Raw genomic sequence first — 23,050 nt, 5'->3', positions numbered from 1 at the left:
CGGGGTAGAGGATGGAATAAAATAGGTCTTTTGGAGAGCACAAAGGAAGAGAGAGGTTTAGAAAAAATGAAGGAAATAATGCAGGGTTAAGTAAGAGGAAGTTCTCATGATATTAAGAAGGTTATAGGAGATAGGGATTCTCAAAAACGTCTTGAAATCTTTGAATAGGTAAAATACCTTGGGTAACAAATGGGCAGATGGATAAAAAGAAAATATCTGTAAATATGGTTAAAAAATATATTGCATGGGGTTTATTTAATTTGAATTAGTTTAATGAATATCTTTAATTGCATCTGGTACCTAACCACAACATGAGAGTGGGACGAGGAAGTGGATTTTAATTACTAACTTAATTGAAGAAGTGAAAAATCAGATTTCACGTTAAAATATACGTAAAAGCTTCGAAGCATTTATAAACAACCATCAAAGAGTCCATGTTATTAAATTCTGTAAAGAAACATCGGATATCATTGAACTGCGAGTGAGAATCTCATACCAATAACATGAATGAAAATATTATGAGGAGGCAATACAGAAAGAGAGTGGAGTGGAAAACTCACCATTTGCTCCAGAAATTCCAAGTCGAATATCTCCTCGATCTCCAGCCCCGTTTCTGGTCCCTTTGATGATCTCCTGCGCGTTGGCGTCAGCACCACCGTCGTTGTGATGCTACCCGTCTTCTTTTCGACTTTACTCATCAGCGCCTCAACTCTGCTCCCCACGGAACTGGTCTGCCTCAGAACCACCCCAAACTTTCCTCCTGACGACCTCCTCCTCGGCTGGTCTGGGATTTCCTCATCCGGCTTCCTCTGGGGACTGGAGGCTGCCGGGCGGGGCGAGCCTTCCTTAGACGGCCTCCTCCTCATCGTCGTCCTTGTTTCGATCTCCTCCTCGTCTGGACGGGGTGCTTTCCTGACTGGCTCCTCCTCCACTTCCCTTGTCGGTTTCTTCCTCAATGGTTCACCGTAAGATGCCGGTGATTCACCCCTTCTGTCTGGGGTTCTGCAGTCATTTCTTTCCGGTGTCCGCCGATCACTCCTGTCCGGAGTTCTCCTGTCAATTCTGTCGGGAGTCCTTCGGTCTATTCTATCCGGCGTTTTCCTACCGATCCTGTCCGGCGTTCTGCGGTCGCTTCTGTCAGGAGTTTTACGCTCAGCTTTCTCGGGTGTCCTTCGGTCGACCCTCGGCGAAGATTCTCGCTGCTCCGGGGCCTTCTTCGACGGTGTCCTTTCAGTCCTCACCGCCCTCTCTGTCTCCCGTTCGACTGATTTTCTAAAGGTGGTGACCGAGCTAGTGACAGTCCTCGTTCGGCTCTCTATGCTTTCCGTTCCTTTCACGGCCGTGCTGCTATCTCTCTTAGTGAATGTTTCGAAGCGACTGCCGCTGAGTTTTTTGGGAGTGCGTTCCACTGCCGGTTGTAGCGTGCGCTTCACGTCGTCCTTAATTGTCGTCGAAGAGTCACGTTTCGTGAATGTATCAAAACGGCTACTGCTCAGCTTCTTGGGTGTCTTATCGTTAGTTTTTGTCTTGTCCTGATCATCAATGGGGAATTCTTGGTTTCTTGTTCTTAGATAAGGCTTCAAGGCGTCCACCGCTGAAGATGTTTTTTCTGGCTCTTCTCCCCTTGGTTGCGAACGTCTCCTCGTGAAAGTGTCATTTCCTCGGGGTTTCATATCTTCCGGCCGTTCCTGATCAGGTACCCGGTGAATATCTTCCGAGGTCGGCCTTCTTGTGTACGTGTCCCTAGATGGTGAACTCCTTGGAGAGGGACTTGACTCCTTCAAACGATCAGTGGACTTCTTCCTTGTGTAAGTCCCAGAGGTTTTCGGAATATCATCCAATTCCCTTCCAGGAGAGCCAATTCTCGGTGACTCTCTCTGTGGAGATTCCCTTGGCTCAGAAGGCTTACGGGGATAATGGTCATCTTGGGGACGTGGCTCCTTAGATGGTCTCCTGGTAAATGTACCAGTTCCTTTGGGAGAATCTTCCACGGGTGCTTTCGGCTTTTTCGTGAATGTATCCGTTCCTCTTGGATAGGCATCATGTGATCTTCTGGGAGAATCATCTTCCTGAACGCGATCCTTAGATGGGCGCCTAGCGAATTTGTCTGTTGCAGGTAGCCTATCATCTCTACCCTTTGTGGGTGAATCGGTCTGCCTCGTAGGATGATCTCTTGTGAGAGTATCATCTTTTCTGATCTCTTTCGAGGGTCTTCTAGTAAATGTATCAGTGCTAGTGCGAGTTTCATCAACAGACTTTCTGCTAGTTTCGATTCTCCGAGTAGTAGTGGTCGTCTCTCTTGAAGGGGTTCTTCCTGGAGACTCGTCACCAGGTTTTGCGTGATCTTTGGATGGACGTCGCGTGAATGCGTCAGAGGGTCGTCCAGGTGAATCTCTAATTGGGCTTCTTCTAATGTAATCTGTTTCCTCGATAGAAATCCTCCTCAGACAGGAGTCTGTAGGAATTTTCCGGGAGGGTGATTCTCTCTCTCTTGTAGTGTCTCTAGCTGGCTCTGGAACATCCGCTCGAGGTGCTTTACTCAAGGGAGATCCTCCAGGTGGTAACTTTCCTACCGGCTTTCCCTTCGGTGAGTCAGTAGGCTTCATTGGCCTGGGCGCTTCGTCAGTTGTTGAAGCAAACTTAGACATTCGCTTGAGGAAAGCCTCTCTTCCCATTGTGGAACCAACAGAAGTCTTTTTAACTTTAGGAGACAGATCGTCGTCACTAGGAATAGCTCCAGTGTCCCTGAAAATATTCCTTCGACGAGTAACTTCGGTATCTGTTTCAGTTCGTGTGGTTGTTTCGTATTTAGATGTCCTATCCAGAGATGATGTTTTCTTAGGACTATCGTCATCTGTCGATACATCTTCGTATTTATCCGTTACTGGTTGTTCTTCATCATAATAGTCGTCTAGTTTTTCCTTTGGATAGAAGTCCGGCTTTTCCGTTTTTGCACTGAATTTTCTGGCTGGACTGGGTTCTTTTGCTAGAGGTTTTTGTGGGCTAGAACTGCTTCCTCTAGGTCTTTCACTTTCTATTTCCGGCCTATACGTTCTCGATGGGCTAGATTCCTTATATGGATATTTTTTAATCGGAGATTCCTTCTCTTGAATATCTTCGTCATAATCTTCCTCAGAGTCAGTGTACATAGTTCTCGGTTTTTCCTTAGGCAATCCCTCATCACCCAGACTCTCGTCGCTGCCAGTAAAGGATTTACGGAGGACTCTCTGAGGAGTTCGGGTTTGATGAACATCCTCCGTGCGTTTTGTTTCAAAGAAAGAAGCCTTCCCAAGGACATCTGTCTTCAGTTTAGGAGACATCGGCGCTGTAGGTAATTCGGGTGCCTTGGCTATGGTTTCAAATATGTTCCTAGTGCGCTTAACTGCGTAAGAAGCATTATCATCAGTGATGATTTGAGTTTTTTGGTCAGTTTCATCTGATTTAGGTTGTTTGGGGCTATCATTTTCTGGTTCCCATGATGTCCGCGGTGTTCTTTTTGGCTCTGAGAATTTCGGTGTCTGAGACGGTTGAGGAGGGGCGGAAGCATTTACACTTGCCGCCAAAAATCGCGAAACTTTTGACGATACACTTAATGTTGCAGGCTCAATGTCTTCATCCTCCCCGACTGGTCTAGTATCCTCTTCATCCAAATCAGTGACCTGCTCTGGGCGAATGTGGCGTCTTCTTTCTACGTCGGCTCTTTCGAATTCCTCCAAATCCTCTTCATCTGCATACTTCTGTTCCACTGTCTCTAAACGCGGCATGGTTATGTTGACCGTTCTTTCAATATGGTCTCTTTTGTGTGTTTCATGTACTCGAGAGGTCCTCTGCTGAGTCTTTTCGTCATAGTACATTTCATCATCATCTGGCTCCGAAACTCTATCAGCATATCTTGGCTGACGTTTCCCTTGAGCATCAGGAGTTGATTCCCTTGAAATTGGCCTTATTTCCGTTGCTGAAGTGGTACCCGTGGGTGTTGCTCCAGCACTCGAAGGATGAAGAGTTGTGGGTTTTTCTTCAGGCAACAATTCAGTCATCTTAGTTTGTTTCCTCACATCAGACACCAACTTTTCCCTTTTCAAAGTCTCCACCTCGTCTGTAAAATCTATTTTATCAATGATCTCTACATCACTAGGAATTGGTGTCTCAACGTCCACCTCTTCCTCTTCTTCAGAATCAACTTCATCTTCTGGTACTTCTTTGTATGGGGCTTTCTTGCTAGGTATGGGACCCTTCTTGACATCCTTTACAGGTGTCGGCTTCCCTGTCTTCTGAGGGATTCGCCCTTTAGGAGTAGGCTTCTTGGCAATGCAGCCTACTAAAGGTTCACCTTTCACCGGTTGCCGACCTATCTTCTGAACTGTAGAGGTGATGCGGTTCATTTGCTGGCGGTTAGTTGGTGCTGTCGTGGTTGTGGATACAGTGACCTTCTGATGCTGAACCACCGTTCTACCTGTCATAGATGTCACAGGTTTAACATCTGGCTTAGCATTACTTTTAGCAGGAAGACGACTGATTTGCCCCAGTTTTCCAGGAGATTTTGGTGATGGTTTACCAGGAGCTTGTCCACCGACAGGAATCGTAGAAGAATCAATTGGTCTTGCTCCCGGTGCCTTTCTTACCGTCGATGTTTTAGGCGATGGCGTACTAGTCGAAGGCACTTTCTTCTTTGCTGGCTCTCCAGAAAAGGATGGCCTTGTAGTTTCACTCAAAATAGGCTTTCTACCCGCTGATGTAGGGATTAGTTGTTTCGGCTCTTTTTTGTTGGTCTTCAATGGCAATGGAGTACGTTTTAGTGTGTCACTATAAGGTTTCGTTCCAGAGCGTTTGGTGGTGTCTTTGGGATACTCGATGGCTGGCCTACAACATTCATCAATTTCCATAATTTCCACATCTTCGTCTTCATCTGGCCTATCAGGATAAGATGTTTTCTTCACTGATCGTGTAACGTATTCTTCATGGCCTTCAATATCTCGAGTGGACTGTGAGGTTGACATGGTTGTGGTGATTGGTTGACGGATAGTAGTAGTTCTTATGTTTCCATCTGAATCAATAATTTGTTGTACTTCACCGCCAGAAGTCGTAGTTTTAGTAGTGGTAGTTATAAGTGACAATGAGATTGGTCTATCAGGCATTGTTCCATCAGGGACACTATAAAGTTGTGATCCCGTATCCTGCACAAGAGTTTCATTCACCCGTCGCACTTCCTTCTCTGTCACCACCACTTTCTCTTCCACTACTTCCCTCTCGCTATCGGACTCAGTGGTTGACCCATCATCTTCTGAATAATCTTGCTCTGTTGTAGGCTTTTTCTTCCTCGGCCTCTTAGGCTTCTTTGTTATTTCTGTCAATGTAGTTGTGTGGGTTGTGATTCGTCCAGCAGGAGAACTGACAGGCCTAATTTGGTCAACGCTTTCAGGCAGTCGACTACCTGCATGTGGTCTTCCAACGGATATCTTTGGCTCTGGTGTGGTAGAATCCGTAATAGACGTAGGAGAATTTTCCTCTCTAGGACCACGTCGCAAGGGAGACTGATAAGATGGAATAGAAGAGGTAGGAGTTTGCCGTTTGGAAGAGGGAGGAGTCCCACTTGCTGGGGATCTTCCTGGGATTCTTGAGATTGGCTTATCTGTTGGTTTCTTCCTCGTGTCATCTGATGTCTTCCTTGTCACGGCCTTTTCTGGACTTCTACTTCGTCTCTGATTCGTGGGCTGCTTATCATACAAAACTGCCGTGCATGGGGCCTTTAATTCTCTTGATTTTGGAGAGTCTGGACTGGGAGGAACGGAATCAACTTGCCTCCTAGCAGGGGACATTGTTCTAGGTATACCGCTTTGAGGATATTCCTTGACTGGGGTTTTGACTTGAGGTTCTGGTTGTTGCGTCTCTTTCACAGGAGATCTGTATGGAGACTGACGCCATGGTTTATCTGTAGTAGGTGATTCTAGCGTTGGATGGGCTGAACATGGTGAATCTTTGTTGACACCATCATGGGTAGAAGTTGGTGTCCTGGATGGAGATGTGTAATGTGGTATTTTCCTTACTACCGTCTCCTTAGGAGGTGATTTCCTTGCTGATGGCTCATTTATTGGGGATTTGAGAGCAGGAATATCTTCTTTTTTTGGGGAATCTCTAAATGGCGAATGCTTTTTTGGGGCCGGAATCTCTGAAGAAAGCGGTCTCCTGCTTTTTGTTTCTTTCTCCGAGATAATTTCTCTTTCCGATGATTTTCTTGTAACACTTTTTTTTCTTGGAGACTCCTTAACAGGCGACTGTCTATTTGGTGACATCAGCGGCATTTCCCTCTCTGGAGTACCTTTAGTTGAGTCTTTTAACGGTGACTGTCTTGATGGTGACTTTCTTATAATTTCTCTCTCTGGAGTTTTTCTGGCCGGTGATTCTTTCCTCGGCAACTCTTTGAACGAAGGTTTCCTAGCCGGAGACCTTTCAGGAGTAGTTCTGTCAGGATGCCTTCGGTATGGCGATTCTCGTTCTGGAGACGTCCTTGATCGTATATCTTTTACTGAAATATCTCTAGCAGGGGATTTTCTAGCCGGTGATTTTCTGCTGACCGCTGCCAACGGCTCATGTTCATTGGACGGGGTTTTCGACGTATCTGGAGACGGTGAGTGCCTTCTTGGGACATCCCTTTTCAAATCTCTCATCGGAGATTTTCTTGAAGGAGATTCAGTTTTCCCAGAATCCCTTAGAGGTGATGGTGAATGCTTCCTCGATGCTCCACGCACGGGAGAATCACGCAGTGGCGACTTTCTAGACTTTGGTGTTTCTTCGGGTTGCCGAGTCGTAGAGGAATCTCTAGCCGGTGAACCCCTGGCTGGAGATTGACGGGATGGTGAATATGTGGGTGAATCTCTTGCTGGAGATGATGATTGTTTTTTCAATACAGATGGGGTGTCTTTTTCAGGTGTTTTTCTAGATGGTGACCTCGAGAGTGATTTAATTCTCTCAGGAGATGGAGATATCTGACGAACTCCTGAAGCATCTGTGATGTCCTTTCCAGGTGACTTCCGGCTTGGAGAACCTGATGTATTGAATTCCCTTACTGGTGAAGGCGAACCGCTTAGTGGCCTATCTCTCAGTGGAGACTCCCTTGCCGGAGACTTTCTAATTGGTGAGCGTGTAGTAGGGCTGTCTCTAAGTGGCGAAGGAGACTCCTTTCTTTGCGTTTGTCCAGAGGGTTGATCCCGAATAGGGGTTCGACGGGATGGGGAATGGGGTTCCTGATCTTTGGGTTTGGGAGATCTTCTCCCTGGTAGGGAATCCTTTCTAGTCGGACGTTCAGTTTGTGTATCCAGCTCCTTTGGAGAGATGGGCTGCTCTTTTTCTTGAGGCTCCTCAGGAGTATATACATGTTTCTCTGGTGAAGGCCTGAAACATGGCGATCTCTCTGGTTCATCAGAAGGCTTTTCAAAGTCATCCAAAGACTTAGGCTTATTCTCTTCCGGTTGATAATCGGGCATCGTGGAAGGCTTCTCTTTCCTTTGTATTTCCAAAATTTCCTCAGACATTTCCTCCGTTGGTATTACTTTCTTAGGCTTGTCTTGCAATTTTGAATCGGGGAACACTTCACAAACAACGTCAAAGTCATCATCAAGTTGCTGAGGCTGCAAAACAGGACGCAACGGTCGATTTTCTTCCGTAGTCTCCGATACCGGCTCATCAGGTTCAGTAGGTTTTTTAACCGCTTCAGGAATCTTAAGCGGCTCTTTTGGTTTAGTTGCTGTAAGATCCGTCAATGGACTGCTTGGAGTTGTGTCCTTCATACCAGGAGAAGTACGACTTTTTAAGTCCAAGTCTTTTGGCCTTTGAGGGCTAGATGGGCTTTTCTGGTCCTCACTCGGTCTTCTGTCTTTATGTGGAGATTCAGGACTCTTATCTTTCGGCACCGAGTCTTGGGGAGAAGTTAGTCTGTCTGAACTAGGCTTTCTAGTCACTGGTTTCTCATCTTTTGGGCCCTTCGAGGGCCTCCGACCTACTGCATTAACGCTAGTTGTCCTCATATCCTTTGTTGACGACTCTGAGACTTTCCTTTGAACTTTTGTTGTGTCTGTGTTGTCTTCTTTTGGCAGTTCATTTACAGGCGATTTTTCTGGAGTTTTCCTTGACGACGGTATAGTATCTTTCATAGAACCCTTTCTAAATGGTTGCTCAGAAAGCGGTGACCCTTCCCTTCTGCCAATTGATCTTTTTTTCTCCGGAATTCCGTCTGTGAGCTTTCTTGGCTCCTCTTCATCGTCAGAGCAAGGAGTCCTTCCCCTCACTGGACTTGCGGATGGGGATGCACCAGGGGTAGCAGTTCTCTTTGGGGCCATTCCCCGAGAAAGTGTCGAGGACAGTTTTCTCTTTTCTTTTGATGCCGATGGTGAAGGACTTGACTGTTTTAATGGAGAAGTCCTATCCCTGGGTCTATCAGAAATAATGCCTCCAGGCCCAGTTGGTGATGTGACTGAAATTCTCTGAGTTCGAGTCGGTGAAGAGAGTATGGTGGTGTTGGTGTCGATGGAAGTCTTAGAGGAGGCGCGTGTGTAATTTTGTGTCTTCTCCGGACTGGATCTTAAAGATCGCGCGAAAGCCTCATGAGTAGGGCTTACCTCTGTGCTAATCCGTTTTGTCTGCGTATAATACGTTGCAGTGCAAGGTGCACTAGGCTGCTGAGTCCCGGAAGTTGTAGATGTCGTACTGGTGGTTTGTTTCATAATACTCTTCACCTCGACTATTGGACTTGACACCGGGGAATCAATCGGTGTTGGTTTTCCCGCTGCTGGCATTGGTCCTGTCTCTGTAGGGTAAGAAGGTTGTGAAGGTGTAGCAGGTTTTGCTGTTTCCTCTACCATTTTGTCTTCTCTTCTGGTGGTTTTTTCGCTAGAAATGACCTTTTCAGTTAAGTCTTGGGAAGTTGTTTTCTCTGTTGTTGATGTCCCAGACCTGAAAACAAATTCGTCAGTAGAACTACATATTCCGTTTTGTTTCCCGGATACTATAGTCCAACTTGCACCGTCTGGCCCTGGCCCAGACTCTGGAGCAGGGGTGGAGGTTGTCGTAGATGGGACAGATGCATCTATAACTTCTGTCGTAGTTGATGATGTGGTAATGATCTGCTGTTTTGCAAGATTTACGTCTAGTGGAAGTTCACCTGTTTTTGAACGTTGAGTGACCTTCTGTTTAGGTCCTCTGGATGAGTCGTCTTTTAGGTCTTTCTCTTCTACCCTCTCTGTCTGGCGATATTCTGTATCTTCAGCTGTTATCTTTCGTTCCTGTACTTTACTATCAATATCTTTTTCTGTTTTGCTAGTGTGCTGCTCTTGGTGTGTGGAGGTTCTTTCCAACGACTCTCTACCATCCCGACGGATAGTTTCTTCAACTGTCGACTCATGATGATCTCCTCCAGTTGTCCTCTTAGAACTTTCGATATGCATAGGCTGCTGTCGTTCAAAACTATCATCAGCGTGATGTTTTTCCACCCAATCCTGCGTACTCTTACCACCGCTAGAATAGGAGTACGATGATGAAGATGAGTACTGCTGATGAGACGAGCTTTCTTGTTTTCTTGAGGATTTGTTGACTTCTTCTTTGCGATCTGATGACACCACTACCTCACCTGCGTGACGTGTGACGGTGGTACTCCCATCTCCACCGTATTCGGTCGATGAGGAATAACCTTGCTGCCCGCCGCGGGTTCCGTATTGAATTCCATCTGTACCATCATCAGTGTGATAAGTCTTTGATTCTTCATACCAATAGCCCCCGCCAGCTGGTCCTCCGCGGCTGACTGCAGACGTTTGCTGTAATTGTCGAGCAGGTATGAAATCTCTAGTTGGTGATTCAGAGTCACGAATCTCCTTGGATTTCAAAGTCAAAAACCCTTGATCTGCAAGTGACTGGGAGTGGATGCCGTAATTTGCGCTCTTGGTTATCATAGAGGTCTGATTGCTACTGCTGCTGCTCATGTGCGTGCGGCTTGATCTTGAAGTCTTTCCACCAGCTGCGAATGCAGAAAAATTAATCATTTTAAAGAAAACAAAAAGAATATTTCACAATATCATGATTAAAATATCATTGGATGAATAATTTATGCATTTCATTCATGTGTATGAATACACGAAAACAAGAATAAAATTGATATAATTTTCATTGAGAAAATAAAGTTAACTTTATAAATATTTGATTCTATATATTTATAGATATCTGGTATCAGATAAGCACAAAATGAATAATTTCGTTCAAGTTTTGTCGGGTCTTCCACCGGGTTAGGGTTTCCATGTTGGCCATATGCGTCCAAGGAAATACAAGGCCAACATGGAACCCCTGACCCGGTGGAAGACCCGAGAAAACTTCATCAAGTTGTAAAGTTTGTAAGTTTTCATAAAAATTAACGACAACTTAGTTATCCTATGAACTGATTAGCTATGTGTTGCCAATATTTTACTGCTTAATTTGTTTTTGATTGGCTAGACTCACTACATATATATAAATAACTACATCACTTACATATCTCACGTCGGGGCGAATTTGCTTATTAAAGACACTACGACTCTTTTACGCTGTTCAAGTTACTTCAACAAATCCTAATTGTTTGGAAAGTATAAGAACAGTATGAGTCATATCATTTTGATATCCTTTTCTGAATACATAATATTTCAATGAATGCCATATGCCTTGCATTGGTGCACAATATGCCAACCTCCCTCAACGATTTCAAGATCCACCAAACTATTGACAGACGTTGATTACCCCGTTCCCTTGCACGTAATCATAGGTTACTTTATATAAAGAGTAGTCGTAAAAGTGGTAAAGTTATTCAAACTTACTATTTCATATGGGAAACAAAGTTATTTCCACTGCAATTAAAATTAGAGGAGGAGATAGTAAAAATTGAAAGAAGAAAATTGAATTCCGAGATTAAATGTTAAACATTTATCGGATTGTATTTTGTTGAATTAACTTGTTGTCTTTTGTTGAAATAAAATATCCTATTAAGGATAAAGTACCTATTGACAGCATTAAAAAATAAAGGGCATGTTTATTTTATATCCCAATGCTTAGATTAGAGGAAGTATGTTTTTCGTACATGATGACATAATCATTTCAAACGAGTAAACGCTAGTGCAATCGGTACTCTCCTTGTACTATTTGACATTGAAGGAAAATGGTTTGTATAGGATCAACCTGTGGATAGTGCACAGGGCTTTTATTCTTGCAAGGGGTGTATTTATTTATTGCATAAAATATTCCAAATTATAAATTAGAGGTGAATGGTGAGTGAATAAGAATTGGTTTCTTAAATTCTGTCAATTCATTGTGTAGTGTACATGTATTGAAATTAATGGTGATTCATTAACTTCGTCATGAGATGCACTCATAATAATTCAAAAGCTGGGAAATCATTCATTACTACCAAGTGATGACCATAGTTTAGCTTTTTCAAATAAGCTCATTCATATTAAGTGAACATTGAAAATAAAGGATTGGAACGCATTATTCAAAGACAAACAAATTCCATCTTTCGAAAACAAATTGTGCATTTCCGGAATTAGTGAAGCGAATAATTTTGTTTTTCAAGATTTAGCGTTTAGAAATTTGAAGACTGGAAGGGTATGTGTGATTCAATGAAATGCTCTTTATTCATAACGCGAGAGTTCATAGGAGTAAGATAATATTAGCACATTCACGGAATAAAATCTGACAGGGCAACACCAATATCCGTACTTCTTCAGATATGTTGTATAACTTGGATGGGGGTAGTGAAAATTTTCCCCAGAGGTTTGAGCGAAAGCTAAACTCCGTGGAATCGAAATACTTGATAAGTATTCAAGGGGTGGGAAGAATATTTGGGTTCACCCCTTGCCCGGTCGCCCAATACTCACTCTCATAAATCAACTCGGTGCTTCCCTGCAGTTGCCGCTGGTCCATTTCAATGTTCTTCTGGTTCTCGTCTTCATTTCCACCCGACCGGTAGCGGATGACCAGGGACTCCTGGCTCCCCCCGCCGCCCCCCCTGATCGTCTCCGAGGTGGTGGTGACCATAAGGCCCCCTCCGCCCACCGAATCCCCGCCCTCGGACGACGCATACGTCGTCTTCGTCGTCCTGACTACCGTGGAGCCCACACCGCCCGTCTTGGCGCTGCTCTCCACCGTCTCGCTGCTGCCATCTAACGTTGTCGACATCAAGTCTTTTAGCACCTGGGAGCGGAGAAGACAGATTAGATGACAGGTTCGTGAAATGGGCAGGAAGAATATAAGTTCAGTTAAATGTTTTCTTTCGGACAACATTACATAATCACTATTGAAAAGAAAAAAAAGAGTTTGCTAAGAATAGTTAAGAAAGTTGGTTGCAAGTCAATGCTAAAAGATATGATATGGAAGATTTTTCACCATATTCCAAATATGCATTCTGTACATTAAAAGTTCTCGTACACAAATTTCTACAAAGATAATTTGAAATAGTTAGAAATGTTATATTTGAATGGTAAATAGTATTTAATTTTGTGTATTATATTGTTTTTTTAGAATGAATTAATAGTACCCTTCAACCATAAGGAATTTTATCGCAGGGATATTTGGAAGTGTTAGAAGTAAATATATATCATGCATTACATACCAGGAAGCTTGTAGCGTTTTAACAGTGTCTTATTTTCTTTCAGGTACAGTAGTTTAAGCGGTCGATGTTTGTTGAATTAATGGCGAGCGTAATTCAACTTGGGGTGCACGATGAAATAACATTTGCGGTATCGCTATTAGTTCCAAATAGATAATATATTTCGTTCAAAGAAGTTTTCTTACGTAATACTATATACACAGAATATTGAATAAGTCCGGTGGAGTATTATGAAAATGGTGAAATAAAAAAAATCAAATTATCAAGAATAAACTGATTTCTTTTCAAAAAGGTTTTGCTGGACCCGGACTTATTTCTTAGGTTAAGTATTCAAAACCTCTTAAACCATTGAAATTTGCTACCAAACCTATGCTCGATTGCGCAAAAAAGTGAATGCAAAAAATATCACTCATGAAAATTTGGATGGCATTTTATAAACCTATCCGGTAAAAGACGAGGAGTTTTCTCACTGTCATTTTTTGTGAGAGATGGTTAGGCCAGATTAAAATTTAAAAACCTATTTTCTCCTCTCAAATTAAATATTTCCCCACCTGCTATTAAATTAGTGCATTTTTAAGCGTAAGTACTGATTCTAGCGACTGTGTGCTAAGTATCCACATCAATTTTCCCCCTAATTAATCCAACATCGGAATTCATCGACGTGGATTCCCATAATCTTTGATCACTAAACGGTGAATCGACCCTTTTTCTGTCATTCTCCCACCCGGCGACCAATTGCACCGTGTTTGGTGTTGATCTTCCGCCGATGGCGTGTGTGGCGTGTTTGGACGGTGGTGCTTGTGACTGGTTGGAAGTGGAGATTGATGGATGGATGGATGGTGGTGGTGTCGGAGGCTGACTGACCTCTCCAGTCGTGTAGAACTCCTTAAGCCTCCGCTCCCTCAACTTGTACATCCGCGCCCGGATCTCCCTCTTTCGGCCAAAGTCCTCGGTGGCCTGCCACTGTAAACCATACAACGCGCAGGCCGCGAGAGAGCGCGGTGCGTGGCAGGGTGTCAAAGGTGCGGAGGCCGTGGCGGGGACAATGGGGGGGGATGATGGTGGGACTTGTTGGGTGGGTGTTATGGTGTAGGGGGAGGATGCGGGGGGAGGGGAGACGCGAGGCTCCCCTCAACTTCCCCTCTGAGAGCCCCCCTCCACCGTCCGAATCCTCTCCGCCCTCTCCCCCTCCCCTCCGCCAACCTCCCTCACGAAACTTTTTTTTGCCCAAAACTCTCGCGACACGGCAACAGAAAAGGGAAGGCTTTTCATTTTTTTCCTCCAGACACGCCTCGCCGGCTATGTGCGGCATTATGCGGTCGCTATTCTTTTTTTTTGTTCCTGATCTCTTTTTATTTGATTCCGCGGAGGGAGAATTCGTGGATCGGGGGAGGCGGGTAGGAAGGGAGGGGACTCCGACTTTTATTTACATTGACTTCGGAGATTATTTCTCCGAACGTTTCCAAAATAAAGTAAATAAAAATAAAATGTATAAAGCGAATCGAATGGAACTGGACGGGAAATGGGCGGGGACGAATTGGAGTTAGCACTTGGTTGAGGTAATTCATACGTTTCATGGGTGAGGTTGGACATGATAGGCTTTGACCTTAAGCTCTGACAGCTGGGTCAATGTTACCACGAGGGGAGAGAAATTCTCCTCTTCGACGGTTAAACCATTTCAGCTTGTTTCAGAATGCAAGGCAAGTCAGCGGCGTGCTGGAAAATCCCGCTGTCTGCCGTGAAAGGCTCGTGCAATCACGAAAAGGTGAACTAACGAGTGAGTTCGTAACAAATCGCCCACACGGTGAAGGAACGAGAAAATTGCCGACAGGCCACTGACATACCCACGCATCAAATACACGTTACCCAACTTCAGAAAGGCGTTATAATCAGTTGCATGGAAACGTAGGTATTTATTTCTAACACAAAGATCCACATGATAATTGATATATCTGCTATACCACTATATATATATGGTGGTATAGTTTTTAGCCTAAAAAATTTGCACAAATGGTGCTTAAACCAAAGAGTGTTTCAAAAACTTCTCAGAGGACTTTGTCCGTTCACTATTGTTAAATAATATGTTGACGAGCAAGTGTCGAGGTCACGCAGTCCTTCCGTGGTACATTTTTATGAGAGGCAATCGAAATAAAACGTTGAACACTTGGACGAATCGCTTTCAATTAGTGACTCATGGTCGCTACGCCGAAAGGACCATTTATGGTCTGATAAGCGACTCAGACAGAATTCAACAACACACGCATTACGCCATATTTAAGGGCCTTTGACGCTAATGCTCACGTGCACATAAAAATGTAGACTTCTTAAAATTCAAGTTAAGCTGGGGAATACTCAATACTGGAACCGGTCTGGTTTCAATTGGCGTGAATTATTCTGAGAGGACCTAGAACTAGCTTGAAAGCGTAGCGTTGTATTGCGGTAATATGAAGTCCTTCGTGCATTAATTGGTTTTAAGTACATCACCTCAACTCACAATTGATAACATGACAAAAAGAACATAAATGTCACACTTGTTAAATCTCTGAAAATTTGCATTGGATTCAAACAAGCGCAATGACGTTATGACGTCAGGCGTCGCTAATTATTTTCTTTGCCCCCATTGATATTTTAGAGAAAATTTAATGAGAAAGTATTTAAAAGCCAAAATCAAAAGTAAAACTTTCAATTGACCTACTTTTGACTCGCGTGCAATTACACGAATCATAGCATGTACAGACAATCGAAGGTAAGTGGCAGAATTTGTAAAAAGGGTGAACTATGAAACTCTTGCGGCAATAAAAATCATATGACTGAATGAGAGCAGCAATAATTTTCAAGAGCTAATGCTGGTGAGACGATGATGCTTGCATATTTACGATAATGTGCGCGGTTTTGATTCGATCATTCCAGGGGGACAAAAAATATATTTGCCGATGGATTGGTGAACATTGACACGGAACTGCACTACCAACCACTACCCTTGAGCTAAAAGAGTTGCAAAGCGCCATTTCGCAATGGAGGCAAACGTATCAAATGGATTTGAAAGGTCCTACCGGCTGATGAAATCAAATCACAACTGAAACGCATTCATTCAAAGGTAATCTACCAATAAAATAAACTTTGAACTATGGCTACAAACTATAATTACCACGTATCGCAGTGATTTACTTTTCAAGTAGCAACACCGTGGAGAATTTCTCGTCAGTAGTCTTCCGAAATTGAATTAACAACCACACTAACCATGTCGTCACAGGCCAAGTAAGTCGTAACTTTTGAGGCAAGCCTTGGAGCATAAATTAGATTAGGCTGGGAACAATGCTGCATTATTGTCAAGCATATGCAAAAATATACATCAAATGAAACAAACAGTATTAAACAGAATATTGTTGGAAAGCAATGCCTTATTTTTGGAAGCTCCAATACAGCTGAGTTCATGGACGAAATATTGAAGAAGAATGCGAATATAGTTGACTTGAATTTTTCTTACCGTCGGTTAAAAGAGGTATAAACATTATTTAACTCACTCTACTGATTATGCTGCTCCTCGAAGAGTCGAAAATTGAATTCCATCAAACGTAATGGCAAAGCAAAACACGGAAGATCCACAGATATTTCGAACACTTTACTTAAGAACCTCTAAAGAGAATTGTACCAATCGGAGGTTTTAGTAAATGCACTCTTCATGATGGTTTGCCCATAGTTCTTCATTAGAAGGAGTATTCTTTGCATGGAGTCTCATGAATAGTTCAATTTCAAGAAAATACGTTCTTTAAAATATGTATGAATGCTCGAACTTTCGTTGAACATATATTTAAGAAATTATTGTAATAATTTATTTTTTGTGGTAACCTACATAATGATTCGAGATATATTATAATTTGGGATATAATAGTGATTAAATTTCTAATATTTCAAAGTTCTCGTCGTCAAAGGAAAAATTTGCATTTGGAATTTGTAAATGCGCGTCTCAGTGTAAAGTTAAACTCACCTGATAAGTTGTTTTTATAATAAGAAGGCAAAAGTACCAATTTTATGATTAAGTGCGACACATAAACTATTGTGAATGGTTTTTGTAAGTAGTGAATATAATTTTTCAACTCAAAACTACCTCAGAAACGGTGAGTCAATTTTCACAAAACGCCAAACATACGTACATCACAATGCTTTGTAAACAAATTGCGATATATATATTATCATTTCCTTCATCAGAGCGATATATATTATTATCGCCTTTCAGCGGTAGTACGCTCACCATCATATTTGTGACATCACTATTCAGTATGGCGATAAAAATACAACCGTAAATTTTAGTAATGTGAACAAAATTAATTTGATACACGTATGACCAATGGTGCGAGTATTTTCATCCATACAGTCTCACAATATTCAAGCCCGAACTTTCTTTGCTTTCGGTACTCCATCGTTCGATTGCCACGAGAATAAATACGTCATCTTCCCCATAAAGTATATCCGTTCCAGAAGAGATCTCATCAGCGGTGTACCACACTTTCTCCAATTTCTTTCATCGTAACTGATAATTGAACCTTGACCTTTACACTCATTTTCGCAAGACATATGAAGATGAATTTGCAGTTCAAATTGGCATGTCAACTACTTCATGACTTTCGATTATCATCGATGTCACTCGATATACATTCGGAGATGTATTGGGAGTAGATTTTTTTTGTAACGGGAGTCAATGTAGGAAATACAGAACTGCCATTGTGGAGACACCTTGCTCCATTTCGCTAAACGGAAATTCAAAACTGGAGGCGATGCTGAAGAGGCGAGAACTGTAAATCCTGAGCGGAGGAAAAGGAATGGAAGGGGATAACCTGAGGGAGTGTGGCGGACAGGTGAAAGGGGGCGGGGCGCGTGGGTGATGGTGCGTGATGGATTTGTCGCAGGGGGTAGGTAGGTCGGTGGGGTTTAGGAGTGAGGGGGAGGAGGGGAATGGGATTCTTGAGCGTGGGCATACTGGTTGGTGTGAATCGGAGGGGTAGGGGATGGAGGGGAGGACTGGTGAGAGGAGTGGGGAGCAGGGGGAGAGTGAGAAGTAAAGGGTATACATCAGGAGAGACGGAAATATATCACTCCAGGCCGTCTGAATGTTACTCGGCGATTCGGAAGAGATGCATTAAAGAACACCACCTACACCATACCTGTCTTTCAGCGCGGGAGATACGTGCTCAGGGAATTGCCAGAAGCTACGCAACCCATTGTTATTTTAGTGTTTTTCGCCCGAGGAATACGATTTTTTCTTCAAAATTTGCATTCCTTTGACGCCCACTTATTCCATTTATTTTTTCCACAACTAGAATAGATTGTAAAATACCGCAACCGTGTATTGAAAGCCAAGGCAACACCTGAAAAAACATTATTTTGTTGCTGCCTTTCATTCAACATATCCAATTCTTCAACGCCAATGAGTTACGCGAATTCCTCAGAACTTAAACATGGTTCTTCCGAGCAAGTGACGAATGATTCTCTCTAGCAAATGCATTCTTCCTTCACAACTATTTCCCTACATGGCCACCGATTTTTCAGAGAGGGCTGGTGAAGATACAGAAACAGGTGTTGACTGAATATACTTGGTACTTTCTGGCTTTACTTTAAGGAATCGTGTGATGTTCCTATTAAAGAAGTTTGTGATTTTCCAACAAAACTAAAAACTCCTTCACTGAGTTGTAAATTTGCTTATTTTATTTGCTTTAGACCTTCATAGTTAAATTATTATTGATAAGTTACCTATTTAAAAAATAATTGTCTCCTACGATTCATTCGGCTAGTATTAGAAATGAAACAAATATTCCTTAAAATGGATGAACCTAATAACACATCAGGAGAAGTCCTTTGTAGCAGAACTGATCAATAATTTGATGTGAAGGTAAAAGGAGGACACCAATAATCACAAAAATAATGAGAATAATAGAATTGAGAAAATGAAGTAATTTAAAAAAAAAGATGATACATTTTTACGATTAACTATAAACGGGAGAACTCGGAAGCCTGGAAGAGCCTAGTCGGGAGCTGAAAACTCTCAATAAACAAACTCAAAATAAACCACACCTCAGCCAAAAATATTTTGCTTGTGTAAAATATGGTGCCAACTCTCTAAGACTTCTAAGGAAATAACATGAATTTGGCTGACGGAAAGTAGTTCATATATGAAAGAAGCGAGAATCGTTGAAATTAGGATGACTTGTATTGCTACAGAGTATAAGTATATAAGAAGATTATCTTTGAAAGCATTGATAAGCTCACCAAGGAATTTGAGCTATTACTACACAAAAGGGACGAGGATGGCAAGGGTATCCTTGTAGTGCAAAGGAATAACTTTCTCACGATACGCCTCGAGTAAACATATGGAAGTACATTACTTACTGCGCATGTCTCTCCATCTAATGTCGCAAAATATTTGATCAGTGCAGTCACCATGAATATCTCCAGTTATTTGAAAACTACTTGGATGCCATAGGACAAGAAATGCTTAAACAAGGTATGGGGCACGAAGCTTTTCTTAGAATACAGGCGCCACATATATACTTATTTTGTATGGCATTTTTTGAGTTTTTAAAGAACTGGAAATGATTTATTGATACAACTAATGGTGCGGAATACCACGCAAGAAAACCCAATATTTTTTTCATTTTTTACAACCTGCTGTAATTTAAAAACTTAATTGAGTGATTTGCTTTAAGAAATTACGTGATTTTTGGGCAGGAAGGGACATAGTAATGAAAACAGCATGATTTCACTGTGCAAATTCTGCTCGGTTTAATTTTTAACTAAAATTTCTACTACTGAATCTAACTTACACATGTAAATCCTAAATATATGGATGTATCTATGAGTAAAAAGACCGTAAGGAAAATACGGAATCCATTTCACGGAAGGTACAATTGTATATTTCAATGCTATACATCGTAGCGAAAATATTTCTTTACCGTGCTCACTCAATTAACCTCGCGAGATGCGGAAACACCAACCGACTCGGTAAGTCTCAGCTTTAATTCTGGCGATGGTGATAAGCCCCCCGTGGCATTTACTAAACGGCGAATCTAAAAAGGCATTCCGATGATGAGAAAGCCGACCTAAGACCCGATAGGAAGATTTAAAAGAAAAAGCTCTCAAACGATCCATCACTTTAGGTGCCCCCTGCGACACGACAGGCCCACGCTCATTCGAGCGAGAAAAACGGGGTCAAGGATGAGGAGCTGTGAGAGTATGGGTCACGGATTCAATTCCCTGCTACAGTTCCGTAAAAGGTCACTTCAGCTGAGAAACCACGATGGATGGTTGCTCCGCAAATTGAATCTTAAGTCGTACTCACAAAGTTACCAATTTTTTTCATGAATGTCCTCACGAAATTCAGATTCGTGGAACGAGTTTTATAAAACCGGATGTCTGTCACATAAGAAGAATATTTTTGGGGACTTGACATTGACTGACACTCTACGGAATCGTCAGACACCATCACGTTGCAGCAAGAGAAACTTACTGAAAAGCCCATGAACTAAATAGTGTAAAAACTTATTATGAGGTCGACGGAATATTAAAATGTCAAATCCATTTATCTCCATGGAATGCCAAATGTATTTATCAAATGACCAATAGCAGTTATCACGGAAATACAGATTATTTTGACGGTGCAGTGAGAATTATATAGGCTTTAAAATTAAATTTAAAATCTGACATAACAGCTCGGTGATATCCAGACATCACCGCTCGGTAACTTTGCTTAGGGTGATAAAGAAAAATTTTAACTCCAAGATATGATTTAAGTGGCTAAAAAACTTTTTCTAAGACACAATGCATCTGCACCAAGGTGTTGTTAAGCAACGAAATCAAAACAAGGAGTCAAAAGGCATTGAACGGTTTTATGAACTCAAACCGCGCGAAAGTAATTAACAATCGATTCGTCCCTTTTTGAAAGCCTGCATGCCGTTGAAAAACTCAGCATTATTCATTCACATCTGACACCCCGCCCCTGGTAATTGATCGCTTTGATGAAGTTTGCATCATGACTCTTCGATGGATCGTTGCAATCATTCATGGCTTCCACCTGATCGCGTGACTCTCGAATAATACTCCTTTAAATGGAGACTGAAAGGGATGGATCAAGAATATGTATTGTTTTTTCCCCTCAATCCTTGGGACAGTGCGACCGGGCGTGGGCGGACGCGCACCGTGAGCTTTTGATGGATGTGCCCTCAACTCCGGTGGTCCGTGCGGATTTGGGGGGCCCGGAGAAGTCGAAGTGCGAAGAAGACGGCCCACGATTCACTACGGTGAAGTCGACAAATAAGAAAGAAAATTAAGCAGGCCAAATATGAAACCAATTTGCAGCCAAATATGAAATCCTCGATGACCAAAATGGGAATCGAGAAACTCGCTTCGCGCTCCACAAGGTCCCGATGAACTCAAAAGAAGTCGAGGGACCCGCTGATATTTATGAGTCCTTGAATGAGCTTATTCCGTTCGATACGACAGAGGCGAGCAGTTGATATTTCGAATCTAATATTGTATCAAGCATTTTCCATAGTTTGTTTGGTAGGAATGTTAGGTGGACTGATATACTGATACTAAAAAAAGTGTAATCCTCTGGAGTATTGTAATATTTTTTATCAGAGGACAGGACAAGGAAATGAGGAGAGGTAAACTAACGAATATCATGCACATTGACATCAGTATATTTTGGAATTACTCGAATTATGGAGTCAGACAAGACACGAAGCCGATTGGTAGGGAAAGGAAAGAGGCTTTCGAACAAAATTTTCAATTTTTCTTGGAGTAAGCAGATATTTTAAAAATAGCCCAATCGAGTGGTCAGCAAACGTGACCATTAGAAGCATTATTTCCTTTACACACACATATATATATATATATATATATATAAATAGCATATTACACACACACACACACACACATATATATATATATACATATATATATATATATATATATATATATATATATATATATATATATACATTCAAACACGAAATCCCGCCAAACGGCGAATAAATACTCATATATACAGAAACATATATAAGGAAAAGGGATAGGAACACGTATAAAGGACGAACACAATAGAGGTGGGGAAGGCGGAATCGAACGGATCACAAGAGTAAAAATATTTCCTCAACCGGGACTCGAACACCAGATCCGGTGTTTGAGTCCCGGTTGAGGAAATATTTTTACTCTTGTGATCCGTTCGATTCCGCCTTCCCCACCTCTATTGTGTTCGTCCTTTATACGTGTTCCTATCCCTTTTCCTTATATATGTTTCTGTATATATGAGTATATATATATATATATATATATATATATATATATATATATATATATATATATATATATATATATATATGCGCGGTAGGTAGTGCAGGGGTAGATCGTTGGACTACAGATCGGCCCGGATTCGATTCCCGGGAATGCTCAGCTCCACTCCAGCTTTGTGAGTTTTCGGGATCTTCCTGGGAACCAACCGGGCAGTCAGTACAGGGAAAGGATCTGCCCACCCTACCCTATACGTGCAATGAATACGTATCAGGACCAGAAGTGACAATGAAAGACGAAATCCTGGCCTCACAATGTTGTTCCAGGTAGGCGAAGGAAAATGTGGAGCAACATGTAATCAGGCTGGAGAAAAAAAATACGAAAAGGAAATGTATGCGAAAAATACATCAATAAAAATAGGTCTGAATAGGTAGATATCGTAGGGCCGATGGAAGTTGAAAGAAGAATCCAATCATCGCGCAGGTTATAAAAACAAAAGAAGTGTAACAATGAGAAGTATACGAGTAAAGATGGAAATATTCCTTTTAATTTCTCCATCACCTTTGTGATCTGTTGAGGAGTGTTAGAGAAAAAGAGAATAATATTGCCCGCTTCGATTTACATTCATTTGCATAAAGATAAGAATCATTAGTTCTTTTGTATTAATTACAATTTGAATTTTCTTTTGACGTTTAAATAAATTGCCATTAAATTAATTCCTTTATTGCAAAGTGCTGGGCTCCACAAAAAATAACATAAAATATTACTACTACCATCTTTATGTGCCTAATAATTTTCCTGGTGAGCATTTAAGAATGGGATGCCGACGAAAATTAAAAGCCGACATGCGGCTTAAGCGGATAAAATAATACTTTGTAATTCCACAGATTTATTTCACAAACACACGACCCGGGTTTCGACGTACAACGTCATCTTCAGGTGACGTTGTACGTCGAAACCCGGGTCGTGTGTTTGTGAAATAAATCTGTGGAATTACAAAGTATTATTTTATCCGCTTAAGAATGAACCGATTCCATAAAATAACGCCTGAAACCATCGATTATCCGACATGCGGCATTCATCATATCGTATTGAATTTGAAAATCCCTTTATTAGCTCTGAAATTTAACCCTGAGCGATAGCTAGCTCAAA

At 42.0% G+C, this 23,050-nt stretch overlaps 1 protein-coding gene across 1 annotated transcript in view; it reads right to left on the bottom strand.

The window, feature by feature from the left end:
* LOC139692210 (serine/arginine repetitive matrix protein 2-like) overlaps window positions 1-23,050 on the bottom strand; it is a 372,759-nt gene that overhangs the window by 198,119 nt on the left and 151,590 nt on the right. The window contains exons 3-5 of the mRNA XM_071590276.1: window positions 13,481-13,579; window positions 11,886-12,201; window positions 561-10,003 (exon numbers count right to left, since the gene is read on the bottom strand). Coding sequence (XP_071446377.1) covers window positions 561-10,003; window positions 11,886-12,201; window positions 13,481-13,579 — 9,858 coding nt within the window. The remainder of the gene's footprint in view (window positions 1-560; window positions 10,004-11,885; window positions 12,202-13,480; window positions 13,580-23,050) is intronic.

Source organism: Hetaerina americana, unplaced genomic scaffold (genome assembly GCF_022747635.1).
Source record: "Hetaerina americana unplaced genomic scaffold, ioHetAmer1.1.p SCAF_4, whole genome shotgun sequence".
Classification (NCBI taxonomy): domain Eukaryota; kingdom Metazoa; phylum Arthropoda; class Insecta; order Odonata; family Calopterygidae; genus Hetaerina; species Hetaerina americana.
This window is presented reverse-complemented; position numbering and strand designations above follow the sequence as displayed.